The sequence below is a fragment of the Bombus impatiens genome, unplaced genomic scaffold (assembly GCF_000188095.3).
Source record: "Bombus impatiens unplaced genomic scaffold, BIMP_2.2 scf_0320, whole genome shotgun sequence".
NCBI classification, from domain to species: Eukaryota; Metazoa; Arthropoda; class Insecta; order Hymenoptera; family Apidae; genus Bombus; species Bombus impatiens.
The window spans coordinates 1,242,276-1,260,664 of NT_176739.1; the positions used below are offsets into that span (position 1 = coordinate 1,242,276).

The window sequence follows — 18,389 nt, forward strand, 5'->3', positions numbered from 1 at the left end:
AACAGATAAAGGGAAAAATTAGTGAAAGCTAAATTAATTTTATGCAGACACAAATATTGAAAAATTAATGCTATGAAATTTAACAGTGCTCATCATTTTACCCTTGGTAAAACATCAAGACAATATGGCTGTATTATTCACCTTGATTATGACACTTGTGAAAATAAAGAGGCATCATTGAACAGAGAGAATGCGTTTGATTTAGTTTTTATTAAGTATCTGGCATTTCTTGCTTATACCATCATTTCCTAAATATTTTGTGTAAATATACAAGAAGTGCCTTAAAAGATTTACTGTAAATAAGATTTCCAAGTGAAAAACAAGATATTAAGGATTCTACTTGGCTATCTGGTCATAGAATTTTTAAATTATTTAAGAGTTACAAAGTTACTAATCAATTCTATAAAAATATCAGAAATCATCTGATTTTTCACTCAAAGATCTATTTCTTCCTATGATACAGTATACTTCAGGAGACACTTTATATGCAGTTTACAATAACTGAATATACAAAACATTTGATAAATAGTGCATTTCCTGGTAATAAGGAAATTTTATCCTTATCTATCTCATACCAAGTATACAAAGAAATTCCCCATTTGTATAACATTATGTTAAGCCTATAATTTTATAAACACATTTTCTTCCTCTATTAACATTTGTTAATCACCTTCTACCCTGTTCAATTAAATAATCACAATTAATTCACAATTTGGAATGTTTTATATAATTTTCAATTATAATAAAATAATTCAGATTTAAGAAAATTATATCAAAATGGTGCATAAGATAATTAAATGTGAATTTAAATGTAAACAATTTACTTAAACATAAATCTACTATTATCAGTGTCTTCTTTTCAAACACATATAACACATCATGTTATATCCAGAAAATACTCTATTTATTAAATACTCTGCACACATATTGTATCAGGACTACAAAACTCCTCACTCGAAGTTTCCTCTTTCTTATAAAAATGAAGAATATGTTAAATACGAAGGAGGTTCTGAACATATACAGTACATACATATTATGCTTTGCCTTTAGGATTTTACTAAAACGTATTTTACTTTGTCATCCTGTCTTAAATATCGAACAGTTCCCGTATTTAATAATTCTTCTTTTATTTCTTGAGAGAAAATATTTCAATTAAACTATTTCATTTCAATTCGCATTACAATATATGCAGGAGAAATTCTTGCAAGAAGTATAAGTCATAGCTACTTGCAAATTAAAGATAAAAGAAGATACCACATAAAGTATTCAAATGTAAATTTTTATAGTAGCATAGAAACTTGTACGATACTGTTCATGTCCTATCCTAATAATCTAAAAAAAGCAATTTAAACTTAACTCCATGGAATTTTCCATATTTACCAACTACGACCAATTCAAATTGCAAGAATTTCTTCTATAATCTTTAAAATGAACCAAAAAATTGTATAATCTCACTCTTTATAAAGACTCATTACTACTGCTGCGTGATCCTGAATACCGGACCAATTCTCAGGAAGAATCTCCGCAACACGGACCTTAATTCCGGTTTGAGATCAAAGCACATAACCTCACAAAGTAATGGGTAACAGCTAGATGCGTGGACTGCAAACCGATTGTCGCTCATCTTTAGGATCCTCGTGAGAAGCAACAACAATATCGGAGTCCAAGCATCTCGGTGAGCTTCGTTGGAAAGTGCTAGGAAATATTCCAGTGCTTCACAAGCCACTTCAACAAGCCTGGTTTCCACTTTGCTCCAGTCAGCTCTGTGGGCTTCATCACTATACATCTTAAAGAGGATTCTCAATGCACAGGCTAATGACTGTGTTTCTTGTTTAAGCAAATTTGGTTTCACGTTGCCTCGGAAACCAGCTTTCCACAGCGCATTCCGTTGTTCATGGTTGGAATTGAAACTCTTCGCGAATCTATGGGATTTCAACAAACATTCGACTAACTGTAATAGATGCGTAGTAGTCAGAGCACAGTACATGCCCTGTTCCTCCTTCTGTTGGTCTGCACCAGCTCTTACACCCAATTCAGAGGACTTCCCATTAAACATGTCCGCCTGTGCCAATGCTAGATTCTCCTGGTCTTCCTTCCTGGACGTAGCTGGGTAGAACACAATGTTGTCTATTGTTTGAATCAGCTCCAACTGCACCACACATTTAATTAATAATGCGGAGAAAACTTTGTTTTTCGCGGTCTCGCCGTTTGTTAAACTTTGAGAGCTATTGCTTCTTTTGAGGATCCCCATATGGCTGTCTGCATCTCCTGTGATTACATCTAGGTCAGATTCCTTATTAGGCGACTGAGGTTTCCAAGTGAGTAAGGCGGATGGCAGGGTGCTCTCGAAGATATCGAGGACACAACTACAGGTCTTCTCCCAAGTTTGCTCGTCGAACTTGATACCATTGCTGATCACCAAGTTCTCTAGGCAGTTGGTTCCCGAACGTGCCAACTGCTCGTTGTCCTGTTGCACGCACCAGAGCAGTTGAGAGTACAGCTGCTCTAGTAGAAGAGGCCCCAAAGTGTCGTAGAATTGTGAGAACACATCGACGATTGCGTACAGAGCGTGGTTACACGTTGTTGTCATCCATTCTGCTTTCTGAAATATTAACATGGATGCTCATATGCTCACTATAAGAATTATTGTACTGTAGCGACACGCGAGCAGGACAAATTAAAATCCTATTATTGTTTCGGAGTATCATGACTGTTAGGTCACAGATATTGCAAGGAGTAATGAACTCCGAGCAAAACAATGTCGCCGCTACTTTCAACCGTCAAACGCAGTCGAGTTCAAACTTTCTAACTGTCCCCCGACCGGTGTAAACAAACAAACGAGATGACGAGCGAGAGAATTCAGCGATCGCAGCATAAGCATACAGACGCATCAGACGTGTATACGGAGTTTCTTGACACGCGCGTATTTATTTCGTAAGACTTATTATATCTGGACTTGTGCTTTGTGTCGAATTCATATCGTTAATAAATTGCTCACAAACAATTAGACTGTTATTCGTGATATCCGGTAAGATCAATCCTCTACAGTACATTATTTGGAGTGCCAAATATAATCATCAGTACCAAAGATAATTTATATATCATTCAGGCCAAAAAAAAAGCAGCAGTGTTAAAAATAAATTTTTTCACGCACCTCTGTATGTTGTTCAGGAAGTTTCATATTGTCAAAGATTCTGAACAGGACTTGGAAGAGATCTTTCCACCAATGGGGTTTAAAAGAAGCTCCATGTGTTTTCACGACGTCGAAAAGAACGGTCAGCGCTCGTGTTCGAACATCCAACTTACACCTACTCACTATACACGATAACTCGAACAACAGCGGGAACCATCCTCTAACCTATATAAATAAAATCTTCGAGTAGTAAATTTTTTATAATAAAAAGTTCACCGAATGTACCTAGTGGACAAGTTGCAAGGATTTGAAAAAAATTGGGGATATATAAAAAAAAATATGAGATCTTTACCCAAGCTCTATCTTCTTCAGACACCATTCCACTATCATCCATCATGCCCTCCGCGAAGAGATTTGGATTGGCGTCGATATATGACGCGCAAGAACGTATCAATCTTATGGCCTCCATACTCGTCTCGGGGAAGGAGGCGTTGCAAGCAAATTCACTGAGGCACTTTACGGCGTCTTGAAAGGAATCTACCATGATACTGAAATCTTCAGCATACAATTCATCTGAAAATATATACCAAATATAAAATAAACCAATTAAAACTATCACATCAAGTATATCATCACATCTCCAAACACTCACTTATAATCTTCCCAGTCATAGAAAATGCTAGCTCAACAACAGCTTCATCTCTGTCGCTAGCTGCATGGTGGAATACACTGAATATATTTTTCCATCCTGATCGAATATTAGGAGCCTGTGAGTGTACAATTTGCGCGACACAACGGACCACCATGTCCCTAATCACTGGTGATCGATTCTTTTTCATGATATGCTCAAACGGTCTGAGGAAATCCTTTTGAAACCGGAAATTAGCGAATTCCCCCTTCTCTATGAACTTAGTCGCAAGTTGTCTCAAAGAATCGACTGCAAAAAAAGCGATATCCTGGCGAGGACTGCAACCAACTCTATCAAAGTGATCTCCTATCACTTGCCAAATCCTGGACCACTGAAGTCTGATACGTCCCATGTTATAATAAGAAATTTCTACGATCTTGGTTAAAGAGAACATCCGCGGCTGCGTTGGGTGTGATAATTCTTCCAGAGAGACTTGACAGAGAGCTTTCACGAATTCTACAATGGCGTCACCATCTAGTCTAGTGGAACCGGTGAATATTCGATCGACAGCTACCACCACGCTTTGAGAACTTGTCTCTCCTATTGATTCCTTTACGCTTGCTAAAAAGCATATAAAAAAACGAAGCATGTAAAATAAATAGATAGAAAATAAACAGAAGTTAAAGAATACAATTTTTGTTGACTAGGATTTCATCTTTAATATGTGTGCATTTTTCTATGAAAAATTTATGAGATGTCAATGACATACTTACGGTCCAACGAGCTGAGATTCAAATTATTGTTCTGATGCAAGTTGTTATGTGTTAGGTTGAAGTTTACTAATGGTGAAGGGAAATGCGGCTTCGAAGGTGGACCCAAGAGCTGAGGTCTGACTCCAGTTCCAATTAATTGGGCAAGCTCGAGTTGAGAGATACATTTAACAACATCCAACCAAGAGCTGCCAAGATAATTACCATCAGTGTGAGCTACAGTAATCAAAGTTTTGATCGTATCGATGTTCTTCGCCTTCATTTCAGTGATCGGTGAATTCGCAGTCAATAAAGTAAACCGTGCTAAGGCTTGCACATACGCGTCCCGTTCTAACTATAATTAAAACACAAAAATACAATTTACAACAAAGATCTTGAGTGATTTGAAGCTTATGATGTACCTTATATATTCTACAGTTCATACAGCTTCGGACGTAAAAGTAACCAACTGAATAAAACTATCCGAAACAGGACTATCATAGTAGTTTAAAATTTCGCTGATATCGCAGAAACGCTTACCGTCATATGAAATATGCAAGCAATGCGTATTGCGCATCTAATACCATCTAGACAAAGGGAAGCAATTTCTGGATCATCGCAGTCTTGAAGACCGACACTGAATGCGGCTAAAAATGGTGTCCACGCCATTTTAAACATAGGTCGAACGTGTTCCAGGTGTTTAGCCGTGGTGAACGGTGCTTGAACGTGACTGACAGATTCCATTAGATTTTTCGCTGCTGTCGAGATTACTTCCATCTCCATGTTCCATAAAAGCCGTCGTTTCTTTTCGCTAGATATCACTGTAACACCAAACATATTTAAAATTATTAATTATATAACAATCTACTTAATTAGTTCAATTTCTATTTACCTTGCTTGCCAGGTCGATTAGGATTGGATTTCATCTTAATTTCATTACCGGCAATCTCGTCATAAATTTTCGATAAGTACTCTTCAGGGAGATCCTCGTTATCACTAATGCGTCGGTTTAGCTTGATATATTGCTCTTTGGTCATTTTATTTTTCACTTGAGGCGAGTGTAGATCGGTAGTCAACATAATGATCGAAAAGCCCAATACATATGCGGTGTCCGCACTTGTGAATAACCCATTACTGGTAAAATAAAAGATGAATTAATTTATGAAAAAAAAAATGTTAAAATTATATAATATTATGTACAAGAAGATAACACGGAAGAAATATGAAAAAACATGATAATATGATATCATATAATACTAAAATTTAAAGGATACTTACTTTGGATTACATTCACAATATCGACTAGCAAACTTCTCCATTAATCGATCAATCTTCTGCGCCTCCCCAGGCAACCGAAAGCCCTCGAGAAAGTATCTAAGGGCTGTAACTAAATCGCGGTCGGCAAAATTCATTTGATCAATATAGCTGTACATCACCTGATTGTGATTATGGTCGCCGAGAAAATCGCCGATCGCGGTCTTATCGAGTCGCTCGTCCATATGAAGCCAACGGGCAACATCTTCAGACGAATTACCTAGAAGACTTTGTTCTTGAAGATATTGTACTCCCTTGCTTGGCTTTCGATTAAAACTAGAGATAAAAATACCAATTTAATTAATAAAATACATGTCTCTTTGCAACTCTGCCATTTCCTAAGTGTCATTACAGTGATTTAAAATACCAGGTAATCCTATTATCCTTCTGCAATTTAACTTACATACATTAACATACATTTTATGACCGATTTGTACCTAATTAAATTAAAAGGCCGTTCATAACTTGGCTATAATTATAAATTTTTGTAATATGTCTATTTTAACACATCTCCATATAATTCCATATAATTCCATATAATGAACGTAAAAGGAATTATACGATATAATAACATACAACGTTGAGTCAACTATTTAACACAAATCAATTGTTCAAGTAAAAGAAGTAAAAGAATTTTGTTTTGAGACAACCTGATGCTTTAAATATCAGAATAAGACGAAAGAACTAAAAAACGAATTGTAATCCATACATATCGATGCCAGTCTCCCACACTTCTTTTTGTTGTTTCTGGACCTCATATTGTTCAGGAGAATCCGGGATCTCCTTGTTTCCTACTAAACTAGAGTTCGCTGAGGATAGACTACCAGCACTTCCATAACGAGGCAGGGGAGGTTCCACTGGAGGATCAGGGGGCTCAGATGGGAATTGCTGATCAGCTGGAACACTAGGGTTCACATACAGATCTCTGCTCCACTCAACCATACACTTCAAGATGGATACTAAACATTCAAGACCTCTGATCCTCATTGATTTCTCTTGATTGGGTGATGCACCTAATTCTAGTGCTTGTCTACCTTGTGCTATCTTTGATAAGTCATTCACAAGCCTGTAAAAATATAGAATATAACTAATTTAATCTCTCTATAAAAATATAATAATACGAAATATAAAATATTCATTCGTTTTATAGATTTACAGGTAATTGTTGTTTTCCAACCTTTCAAACAGATTCGCAGCTGATAAGTCACAGTCGTAGTTCACATAGATATCCACGACACTCTGTGCATCCGCACAAATACGAGTCAAAGCGTGAATCACCATCCATTTGTGTTCAAAAGAACTGCTAGAAGTCTCGAGGATATTCATAAAAATCTCCTTGAAGAAAACCTCTATCTGCATTTTTAAATGCATTTTGAAGCGAGCCAGCAGTGCAAGAAACAATGCTAGAGATAATTCAAACACCTCGGGAACGGAAGAGACACCGTTTTTCGAGAGTGCTACACAGAGGTACTGTTTTATGGCTATGACAAACATTTCATTGGAACGCAATACTGGCCCAGCATTTTGCAGGATACCCAGAAGCAATTGTAAGGAAAGGATCTTCGACCTGAGCTGGTGGGACCTAAAGAGAGTATACCACAAAAATTTCATAAGATGCCAAACTTTGACATACCAACTTGCATGATTATTAGAAAAGTGACATACTCTTTCTCTATTTGTGAAATTGTGATACATGAAATAACAAATATTCCAATATCACAACTTTAAATGGTTAAGTCAAAAAACCAATTAGGTTTTACTTGATTTATGAAATACAAAAATGTCAATCTCAAAAAGACTTCTGAGTCAACTTAAAAATAATTGTCTGCATTAAAACATTTTCTTAATAAAAAGACTCTTTACACATACTTGGGATCTGGAGTGCCATCAGGAAGTGGTTTCATGGAAAGTTTGCAAAGTGCTCTGAAAACCAAAAAAGCGTCCTTCTGTAGCACATGAGTGAACTTCGCCCTGACCATATTATCGCTCTCTGCAACCGCCTCGTCGGAATTCTCATCTATAGGCACTTGATCTAAGCTAGCCTCCTCTGACGTTACAGTAGTTATATTCGTCGAATCTTCGGGAATAATAGAATTTACTACATCCTCTAAAATTCCTCTCACTATTAACTGTGATTCTTGACTGCTCTCCACTGATGGTTCTTCGTGGTTTACTGTTTCGGTTTCAAGCTCTCCAGAAGTGCAGTTAGTGGAGTTTACATTGGTGGTTTCGGCTTGATCTACCTCGTTCCGGACGGTCTCTTCTTCCTAGGAAAGCAGAAAATATTCCTCAACATTCTTTTATGTAAGTTTCAGTAATGCAATTTTATGCCAATTAGTTAGTAAACTTACTGCCTGCGTTTCCATACGTGCAAAAATAACATTAATCATCTGAGTGAGCGTAGCTCGAGCTGTAGTTTGATTAACCAGATTCCTTGAGGCCAGATAAACACTGTATACCGTGCGTATGGTGAGCAACACAGTACCCTCATGAACTTCCACATGTTGACTGGTCATAACTGTGAGAAGGGCTTTTATAATCTGCAATTGGACTCCTTCGTCCGTCTGTGGCCCCATGAAACATCCACATATTGTTTCAACAATGCGTACAATGAGCAGCTTATTTGGCTCTGTAGAATCAGGTACATTTCCCGTAAGGTGTCCATAGGCAATTAACTTTTGTAGACAATCCAGAGCAGTGACCACGATTCTTGGTGACTTGCTTTGACAGGCCAATTCAAAGGGCAGAAAATACTTTTCTGCAGAGATAACATATGAATCACTGCGAGGCTGTGGCAAAGCGGTTGATAATTGAGTACCTGAGCCTTCTTTGATTTCATTTCTCAAGTTATCTGAAAAACAATATATATTTAAAGTTATAAATTGATTTTAACATTTCTTTGAAAATATAATGTAAAATTATTTTCAGTCTGTATTTCTCAAAAACTTGAAGAAAATCAAGCAACTTTGTATAGTAACTAATTAAAAATATACAGAAATATAACAGACAATACATATACATATTGATTCCTATTTTCATATGGACATATGTATATATTTAATATTACAACACATGTACATCAAATGTCAAAGTCCAAGAACTGAACAACATACAATATAATTATGTTACTTAATATCTATATATTACTGAATAAAAAGAAAAATTGAAGCTGATGCAATATATTAAATCATCGAATTAATCTAATTAGATCTTTCTATGAAGACCAAGAAATACAATTTTACCAGTCAATTTTAAAACCCTAAAAAATTTAATGTCCTATTCTGAAGAAGAATCTTCCATCAATCCCTGTATAACCAAGATCTTATTAGAACATTCAGAGAATAATCGATTAAAATATTAAACTAATTCCAATTATAAATCACACAATATAATCATTTATAATACTTTGCAGTAGAGTATCACAATTTTACGCATTTGCTATAATAGTTTTGTGTTGTATGCATAACTCTCAAGGAACTTCTTCGATTACACATATTAGTGTTATCACACAGGATAAGTTGATGATTAATGAATTTACCAAGTGCAGTCTCGCAGGATTTTCTGAGCTGAGAGAGGTGCGACCGTTTGACATCCCGGTCAGCCAGGATCTTTTCCAAAGCTCTGATAATGAACATCTCTTTGGAGTTATCTCGCATCGTCGCCGGGCCGCGCTAATTCCTCTGCTACGCTGGCACGGGAGCACACGCGACTCGATCGAAGTCTCGCATCTTTACCACCGTGATTTGCGTACTGGTTCCTCGTACATCGTTTTGCACCACCTTCTGGAGGCAGAAGTTGTCCGCGGAAACCTCTGCGACACTGTCGATGAAACGCGTATCGATTAGGAGCTTTACTAACGACAAATAGGTGGAACGACGATATTTCAAATGAGTTTCGCCTTGAGATTACGTTTCAATCCATTTTTCACGAAATCATGTGAAGCGATGACGAAACTCCGAAAAATGACAGCAAACTTTCGAAACAGCGGAGAAACCACACAAGAGACAGACTGAAACGACGAAGGAGGTTCAAGTGGCGCCCTCCACACACATACACACACGTGCATACACCTACTAGTTACTTATGAGGAATCTAGGAATCCCTATATAAATACCGTACATACCGGGCATAAAATTTTGGTATATATTATTATTTATATTATTATTATCTTTATTTATATTATTATACATTATATATATTATTTATTATTTATTAAAATACAGAAGTCTTAGATTGTAAGATTCCTCTTACATTTCTGTGGTTATTAAAGTACAGAAGTTTTAATATATGAATTATTTAAACTTTTCTTTAAATTTTATTAGATTTCCCTTACACTTTTTTGCTCATCCAAATAAAGAAATTTTAGTATATAAATCGTTTATTAAAAGTTTGTATTATTATAGTAGTAATTGTATATTATAATAGTAATTATTCGTTCTAAATGATTTTCTATATCACGGGAGTTTAAAAAATGATAAAGGCTTGTGAATATCGCCTGCTATAGACGATACTGTGTTAACTAGTGGCGGAAAAATTAAATGACTGTATTGAATTTTGCAAGTTTCGAAATTTTATATTTGCTACTGATATTAATTAAGATACAGATTTTTTCTTTGTAATAAAAGATATATTACTTTAAGTTCAGTTGCACTATTTTTTAAAGTTTAAATTTGTGACTGACTAAAGGAAATATTTTATTCTACCACAGACGCGCCAAATGTACAACTTTCTGCAATTTGCAGGAAGACGACTAATAAATTGAACAAAAATTATGTATTATAAAATAATTTAATTAAAAAATCATGTAAGTAAGTTTATAATATATATAAATGCATGTAGTATTCTACCAATTATACTAATTACGTATAATTCGCTATTGTGGCATGCTGGAAGAAAAACAAGTAAATCAATTTTACAGCCGCAAGGAAACGCGACACACGTTAATCATGCAATTCGAAATGAGTACCAAATTAAAAGGAATACAATGAAATGACGTCACTAACAGTCAACCAATAGAACTTGGTATTCTAATCGAAGAATAAAAGTGAAATCTTAAGTGGTTCTCCCGGGCGGAAATAGTAATACACTATTTGTTTTGGAACCGCGTCAGATCTTGGGCTAATACAGGTGCTAGCTGTCAGAAAAAAATTGTACCGATGATAATTATCTAATTACGCCGATTTGTTGTAGAATTGCTCATAAAAGCCATTAGTTCAATTGTTAAACGATGGAAAAGCAACCGCTAACTACAGGGAACGATAAACCTCCGTCTTACGCAGCAGCCACTGCGCCAATAAGTGAGCAACAAAATTGAAATTTTACTGTTTTGTATTATTTTGCTGTCTAAAAATAATGTGAACTGCTATTAAGTCTAATTATTACATTTAAAGTTTGAATTATTAAACCATTAATTTTATATTAATAATTTTTATATTTCGCATCATACGAAGATTATTACGAAGTTTTAAAAAGTAAATAATTTAGACTCATTCGTTTATGATTATCATTATTAAAATTTGGAAAAATAGTTTGAAAAAGTGTATATATTATTAATGTTATAGTGTTATTAATATTGCGAGATATTTTTATACAAAAATGGAAGAGGTAATTTCTGATGTCATTATTCTCATTTAACAATACTCTGACTATATTGTCATACTGTAATTCATGTTCAATGCTAATAATCTAAATTGGTTGAATAGCAATGCAAAAGAATAAATTAATTTTCAATATCTTGTTGTATTAAATGATTGTTTCTTGTTTGATACAAAAAATGTTATATTTAGAAGTAATAACAGAAATTGACATGGGATGTGTCTTATATAGCTAATTCTTCATGGCAACCACATCCAGGTTACAATGCAACACAATGCGCAGGGTCTACTTCATGGCCTCCACCTGCAGGGTACTATCCTAGCGCAAGTGGAACTAATAATCACAATTATGTACCTTCCTATGGTTCTACACAATCAACCACTATACTTATGCCAGAAATAATTTTAGTTGGAGGATGTCCTGCATGCAGAGTAAGTAATTTTTAATAAACAAATCTTAATTTCCTTCTCATATGTTTGATATTCAATTATTTGAGGTAAAAAGTAGGGACTAAGGTCAGATTTTACAACATAGGTGGGTGTAATGGAAGATGATTTTACATGTCTGGGACTACTATGTGCAATCCTGTTCTTCCCATTAGGGATAATATGCTGCTTACTATTAAAAACTCGACGTTGTTCTAATTGTGGTGCCTATTTTGGTTAATGTGTTACATATTACAGTCTTAATTCTTATGCAATTATTGTGTAGATATGGAGGTATATGAGCAAACCGTGGAATTAGTGGTTAATTATTTAACCAAAAAATTAATTTTTTACTAGTACTGTGCATCCACGTAATTATATATTTAAACTAACATTATAAGGAGAAGTAGTGTTCCAATGATCAGGGATGTGTACAATAATTGGTAACTTAGTTAATTGTGGGAAACACAAGTTTGTAAAATATTGACATACAATTAAGGGGTTCCTCTACACATTTAAGACTTTGTTGATTTAAGACAATTTAAGTGGAGCTTGCGCTATTTTGTAAACTTTATGCAGAGGGTTCTGATTAATACTGTTGCATTTTATTATAACATATGTTAGTTTATTACCATAATGAATAATGAAAGAGTTTATATCTGTATCTATTTATATAATTGCATATTTCAAAATGTAGATATACCATAGTTTATAGGTATGTATATTCTTATCAGGCGATAAGAGAAGCAATGGATACTGTGAAATAGTTCTATACCATGTACTTAGAATATGTTTCTAATGACAAAAAAGCTATCTCAAACAGATTTCATTGAAATTCCTCTAGTATCTACATAGAATTAACATACAAAGTATTTTAAAATACTTTTTAAAATAGCTTATCAAAGCTTATATATTTTATGAAAAATAAATTCAATGAAGTTTGTGCCTTATGTCGCTGTAAAACAGTTTCCTGATGCAAAATTATACATAATATGTTTCCAAAAATACGTTTGAATCTCAAAGGAAATGTCAGCAAGTCTTTTTCCTAAATGCAATCAATTTTATAAAAGATGTGTAAGTGTATAATGAAACTTATTAATCACTCGCATTACAATTTATATTTTTAAAAATAAAACAGTATTTAACTGTATTGGAACCATTTTAAGCTATTATAAATATCATTTCTACTTGTTAGATTGGTCCAGATCTGACTTTCAAAGGAAGATTTTCCTAATATTATGCTGATTAGATTCAAACGAAAAGAATAATATGCTCTGTTATGCGAACCTACGTACTAGAACACTAAATATGTACCTGAAAATATGAAATATTTTTCTAATATTGAAAGCTATTAATGATTCATCTATAAACAAACATGTTTGGCTTGTCTAAAAACATATTTGTATAAAAAAATGAAGTTGTTATTAGATCACCAAAAATATTTGATACGGGGAATTAGCGGTATTTAAAAATTGTAGGCAGTGTAAACATTGTGTAACTCACATAAACATACATATATCCATAGATAAGTGTCGAGTATTATTCGTTAAACAGCATAGTCAATGCTCGATTATAAATAAATTATTTTTAAAAATTTATTTTTTTCGTCAAACACAAAAACCAATGTGTTTTACTATTACAAATTATAAATAGTGTTGTTGATCATTTATAAGGAATGTTTTTGTGATTGAAGTTTGGTACTGATTGATGGTTGTAATTTAAGAAAGTCTCATCCCAATGATACTTGATACCATACACGTGATACGTAAATGATACATTCGCAATCCCCGGCATGCATATTCATTTATGCATACACGACCCAAGTATTTTGTTTTTGTCACATTATTGGAGTCTATATAATCATTATCGATCATTGTATCATCTACATGCGTCTTGAAGCAAACGTAATCTCGTAAAAATATTACAATCCAATAATTTTCAATTTTTGTTCATTTTCATTACATAATCAGTAATAAGCAATTTTGATTGATTAGCACTGAAGAATATTTGCAACTGGCTCTAAGCATCCAGTTTCTTCTCAGAATATTTGTAGTGCGTCAAAGTTTCTAGAAGAGATTGAATATCATTCAATTACGTATTAAGGATAAAAATTATTGGTGATTGCATTTCCATATATGTAACTTATTATTGGACGTAATAAAATTATGTAATAGAATCCAGCTTAAATAATCCACCAAATCACCAGCTATTACCATTACCGGTAACGAGCATCAGTAGCTCGAAACAATCTCGATCTTTCTCATCACCCTTAAAAAGAAAGAGAAGAAAACGTATTAAAATAACAAATATTAAAAATAAATCGTTCTTTTTTTTCTGTTTCTGTTCTTTCCTTCTTGAATTAATCCAAGAATGCTTTCAAGGACGAATCATCTATGAATATTAATATTACTATAATCTTCTAAATAATTGAAACGAGTGCACAAGAAGAATGTTTACGGATCTGACGCAAAAATTCATCGCAAGAAAAAAAATAATAATCGATAATTGGAGAAAGTTAAAGACAACTAAACAGCTGAATTAAGATCTCAATTTACATTCAAATGTATCTCATCGCATTGTCGCTTTATTTACTGGATTAGTCGAAACAGCAATATAGAACAAAGGATAGTTTCCTAATTCATCAAGGCCCTGGTCGCGATATTCATCAGAAAAAGAGGCAGGAAAGGAGAGCCAGTGCCGCGAATCTCGGTGAAGCAAATGCAGCCGAAGGTAGTTAACGCGCAACGATCTTGTCCTTGGTCAGTAGACATTAGTATAAAGGAAACTGTAGGAGCACCACGCGGAACAGATTGAGAAAAACTTCGATACGTAACTATGCCGGCTAACGAGGGAACTGTGAGCGTGTCTCCGCCCCAAATAGGAGATAATTTCTTGAGAAAAGTCTGTGACAACAGTTTACAGAGCAATCTTGCTCGTCTATCTTCTGGCGATGATGAAGAAGATTATCAAGATGGTTGTTTAAATTCTATTGCCAAAGGGGAATCCAGAGAAGATTGTAACTACAGGAGTCTTCCGGTGAGAGAGGTCCATGAGAAGTTTATGAGAAGTTTCATCGATCTGCTCCTGGAAGAAGCAGTTTTTGAGGTAAATTCATTGTTAAAATCTATTGTTAGAGGAATATGCATGTATATTGACAGTTGGCTTTTAAAGTGAAGAGATAGTTATGATAAAGAGATAATTGTGCAACATAGTGAATTAAGATTTACATTTAAGAACATTGTAATGACTTTATATTTTATTTTAATTAATCTCTAAATTGAATATTTGAAGGATTTTCTTTCCATTTGTATCGAAGAAACAATTTCTTTCCACAATAATACTAACACATGTATATTATTGATATACATATGTATTCTCATGAATGTGAAAATAGGAAAAGTATGGCGTAAGAAACGACCAGGGAAAGCACAAGGAAAATTGCGTTCGTGACTCACAAATTGCATTGACATTTCGACTGAAGTTATTGAGTTAAGATAAATTGGAATATACGTTATATTTTCCTTATGAGACAGAACAGTTTCTTATACTTTCCTTCAGCAATAACTTTTAGTCACTTATATGAATTCAATCTAAATTACAAACAATTGCATATTTATACATTTTATATATAAAAATATTATATTTTTTAAGGTATAAAAATTCAACTATATTGTTAATATTAATATTTTTCGCCAATTTTTATAATTAATTTTTTTTTTAGAGCTAATATAAATTCTAAATTATAATTTAGACAATTTCTTTGATATTTTTATAAGAATTTTATTTCCCGTCAATTTCAATAATTTAAAGAAGTATCGTATTAAACATAAAATATCGTTAAAGAAGATTATAGTTATTCGCCGAAGTAAAACTAAGCAAAAAGCGTGGTTCTCAGTAACTCGGTACAATAATTTATGTTACACACGAACGCTTCCAATCACTTCTTATTCTTTCAAAGCCATTCACTTTGAAGTATCCAATTATCTTTACGCTTCAAGTACATTACCGTCATTAAAAATTTCTTTGCTTCATTTTGATCCCTATCTCAATAAAATGTTCTCACATTTTGTAAACCATAATCTACTTCTTTCTATTTTTTACTTACTTAATTCTTGAAATTGAATCAAACGTATGTTCATTGTTGTCATAATTCTTTTTACATAATTTGAATACAGTGAAATGAAGATAATCATTTCCTTCAAGTATATTTAAATTTCTATCCGATGTATGTAATTGCTCAGTTTAATTAAAGAAAACTTAATATTCAAATGCATCCATGAGCAACGATTATCACTGATTTATTATAAAACTAATGTTTCCTTGTTGTTGTGAAAACGTGAGTCAAACGTTATTTATGCGACTTTTTCTCTTCGTTTGTTAATGATCTGCTCTGTCAATTCATGGACGAAGAATTGTGCGGCAAGTTGCATTCATGTTACTCTACTTCCGAGTTAAATTATAAAATATAAGAAAAAAGAAACTGCGTCGCAAAAAGGAAAAGCTAGCTCCTATACTAATGCACGAAGATTTCTAAATTAAAAATTCTCTATCCTATTGACTTACATAATAGAAGTTTCCAATTACCTTTCAGGGAACTTCAAGAAAAAACAAAGTAGTGGAATGGATGAAACCAGCAGCTCTTCGATCAGCCATTGACTTAAAGCTGTCTGACCAAGGGTGCTCCCATGAGAAGCTTTTCACCCTCGCCCGCAACGTGATCAAGTACAGCGTAAAAACAGGTCATCCTCGATTCATAAACCAATTATATTCCAGCGTAGATCCATATGGCCTTCTTGGACAATGGTTAACAGACGCCTTGAACCCTTCAGTTTACACCTATGAAGTTTCTCCAGTGTTCTCTTTAATGGAAGAGGAGATATTGCGTGAAATGAGGAAGATAGTTGGCTGGAAAGATGGTAAAGGTGAAGGAATATTCTGTCCTGGTGGTTCTATTGCCAATGGTTATGCAATTAATCTGGCACGTCACTACAGGTACTTCTCATTTCTTTATAATTTGATTAATCAATTGGAATCCCTGAAATTCCTATGTTTTTATGTATCGTCATTCACAGGTTTCCTCAATTGAAGGAGTTAGGCTTATCCAGTGCCGGCAGATTAATAATTTTCACTTCCAAAGATTCCCACTATTCTGTCAAAAAGCTTAGTGCTTTCCTAGGATTAGGCACTAGCAATGTGTATGAAGTGAAAACTAACAGCAGAGGAAAGATGTGCATAACGAATTTGGAAGCACAGATCAAGAAAGCTCTTGACGAAGGTGCAGTGCCCTTGATGGTATCTGCTACAGCAGGAACTACAGTCCTAGGTGCATTCGATCCCTTAAGAGAGATTGCTATCATTTGTAAGAAGTACAATCTGTGGTTTCACGTGGATGCAGCGTGGGGAGGAGGAGCCTTGATGTCCACAAAGCACAGATACCTCCTGGATGGTGTAGAACTGGCAGATTCTATTACTTGGAATCCACACAAATTGTTGGCTGCTCCGCAACAATGTTCAACATTGTTACTGCGCCATGAGGATCTCCTGCAAGCAGCACATAGCTCAAAAGCTAGTTACCTCTTCCAACCAGACAAATTTTATGACTCTTCTTTCGACAGTGGGGACAAGCACGTTCAATGCGGTCGTAGGGCAGACGTGATGAAATTCTGGTTCATGTGGAAAGCAAAAGGCACTCATGGCTTGGAGAAACATGTAGATCGAGTGTTCGAATTGGCGCGGTACTTCACAGATTATATAAGACACAGAGAAGGCTTCAAACTGATGCTTGAGCCCGAGTGCACCAACGTCTGCTTCTGGTACGTGCCGCCCTCCAAACGCCACTTGCAAGACGGAGAACTGTTCAAAGCCCTTGAGAAAATTGGACCGGATGTAAAGGAGCGAATGGTGAAGAAGGGCTCGATGCTGATCACGTATCAGCCTCTACGCGAGCTACCTAACTTTTTCAGGCTTGTTTTGCAGAATTCTGGACTCACTAAGGCTGATATGAGATTTTTCGCAGAAGAAATTGAGAGGCTCGCCATTGATCTGTAGAACTTGTACTCTTTATTAACTCTAAGTTTCAGTTATGTAACGTCCAATTTCGTAGAGATTTGCCAATTTGTTAATGGCAGAAGCTCTCAATAAAGTATTTCTTTTAATAATAATCAGTCGATTATTGTATATAGAGTACAATGTTAGCTTTACTTCTTAGCTCTTTCCGTTTCCTCTTCGAAAAACTGATTTTTCCGATAAGTTTCATTGTTCGAAATCTCCTTTAGATTACATTAAACTTTCGTTCCGAGGTACGAATTATTTGGACAACAGGTACACTCGGTAAAAAGAGCATACAATCAGTTATACCGTATCTTCGTTTACAGGATATATGAGTGAACACCTGATAATTCTAGTCTCATTTAGAATTTTAATATTATGTAACTTTTTATCCGATCAAGATCTTCGATACGGTCCTTGAAGTCATTTTTACTTATTACGCACGAATTAGACAACTCCAGTGTTTTTCTTACATGTTTTTTGTACTAATGGTGTTC

The 18,389-nt window shown here is 34.5% G+C and overlaps 3 protein-coding genes across 7 annotated transcripts; 2 read left to right on the top strand and 1 right to left on the bottom strand.

Moving 5' to 3' along the window:
* Positions 1-190: 190 nt before the first annotated feature.
* Positions 191-9,886, bottom strand: LOC100743555 (brefeldin A-inhibited guanine nucleotide-exchange protein 1). Of its 2 annotated transcripts, XM_024367533.2 has the most exons (14): positions 9,734-9,886; positions 9,363-9,643; positions 8,176-8,675; positions 7,694-8,091; positions 7,002-7,406; positions 6,534-6,890; positions 5,789-6,100; positions 5,403-5,644; positions 5,051-5,331; positions 4,535-4,865; positions 3,786-4,382; positions 3,486-3,706; positions 3,155-3,358; positions 191-2,602 (listed from the first exon to the last, which is right to left on the bottom strand). In XM_024367533.2, the coding sequence occupies exons 2-14, from the start codon at positions 9,478-9,480 to the stop codon at positions 1,475-1,477; spliced, it is 5,094 nt and encodes a 1,697-aa protein (XP_024223301.1). In that variant the 5' UTR covers positions 9,481-9,643; positions 9,734-9,886; the 3' UTR covers positions 191-1,474. The 2 variants fall into 2 exon arrangements, with proteins under 2 accessions (XP_024223301.1, XP_003489352.1); XM_003489304.4 differs by having other exon boundaries at positions 9,363-9,870.
* A 969-nt stretch (positions 9,887-10,855) lies between these two features.
* Positions 10,856-14,129, top strand: LOC100743671 (brain protein I3). Of its 4 annotated transcripts, none has more exons than XM_024367451.2 (4): positions 10,857-10,951; positions 11,030-11,121; positions 11,651-11,850; positions 11,954-14,129. In XM_024367451.2, the coding sequence occupies exons 2-4, from the start codon at positions 11,052-11,054 to the stop codon at positions 12,083-12,085; spliced, it is 402 nt and encodes a 133-aa protein (XP_024223219.1). In that variant the 5' UTR covers positions 10,857-10,951; positions 11,030-11,051; the 3' UTR covers positions 12,086-14,129. The 4 variants fall into 4 exon arrangements, with proteins under 4 accessions (XP_024223218.1, XP_024223219.1, XP_033176485.1 ...); XM_012385453.3 differs by having other exon boundaries at positions 10,861-10,951; positions 11,672-11,850; XM_024367450.2 differs by having other exon boundaries at positions 10,856-11,121.
* Positions 14,130-14,679: 550 nt separating this feature from the next.
* On the top strand, positions 14,680-18,005 carry LOC100743900 (cysteine sulfinic acid decarboxylase). The gene is made up of 3 exons (XM_003489307.3): positions 14,680-14,949; positions 16,436-16,836; positions 16,917-18,005. Exons 1-3 carry the CDS (start codon positions 14,680-14,682, stop codon positions 17,890-17,892), a joined length of 1,647 nt encoding a protein of 548 aa, XP_003489355.1. The 3' UTR covers positions 17,893-18,005.
* The last annotated feature ends 384 nt before the right edge of the window (positions 18,006-18,389 follow it).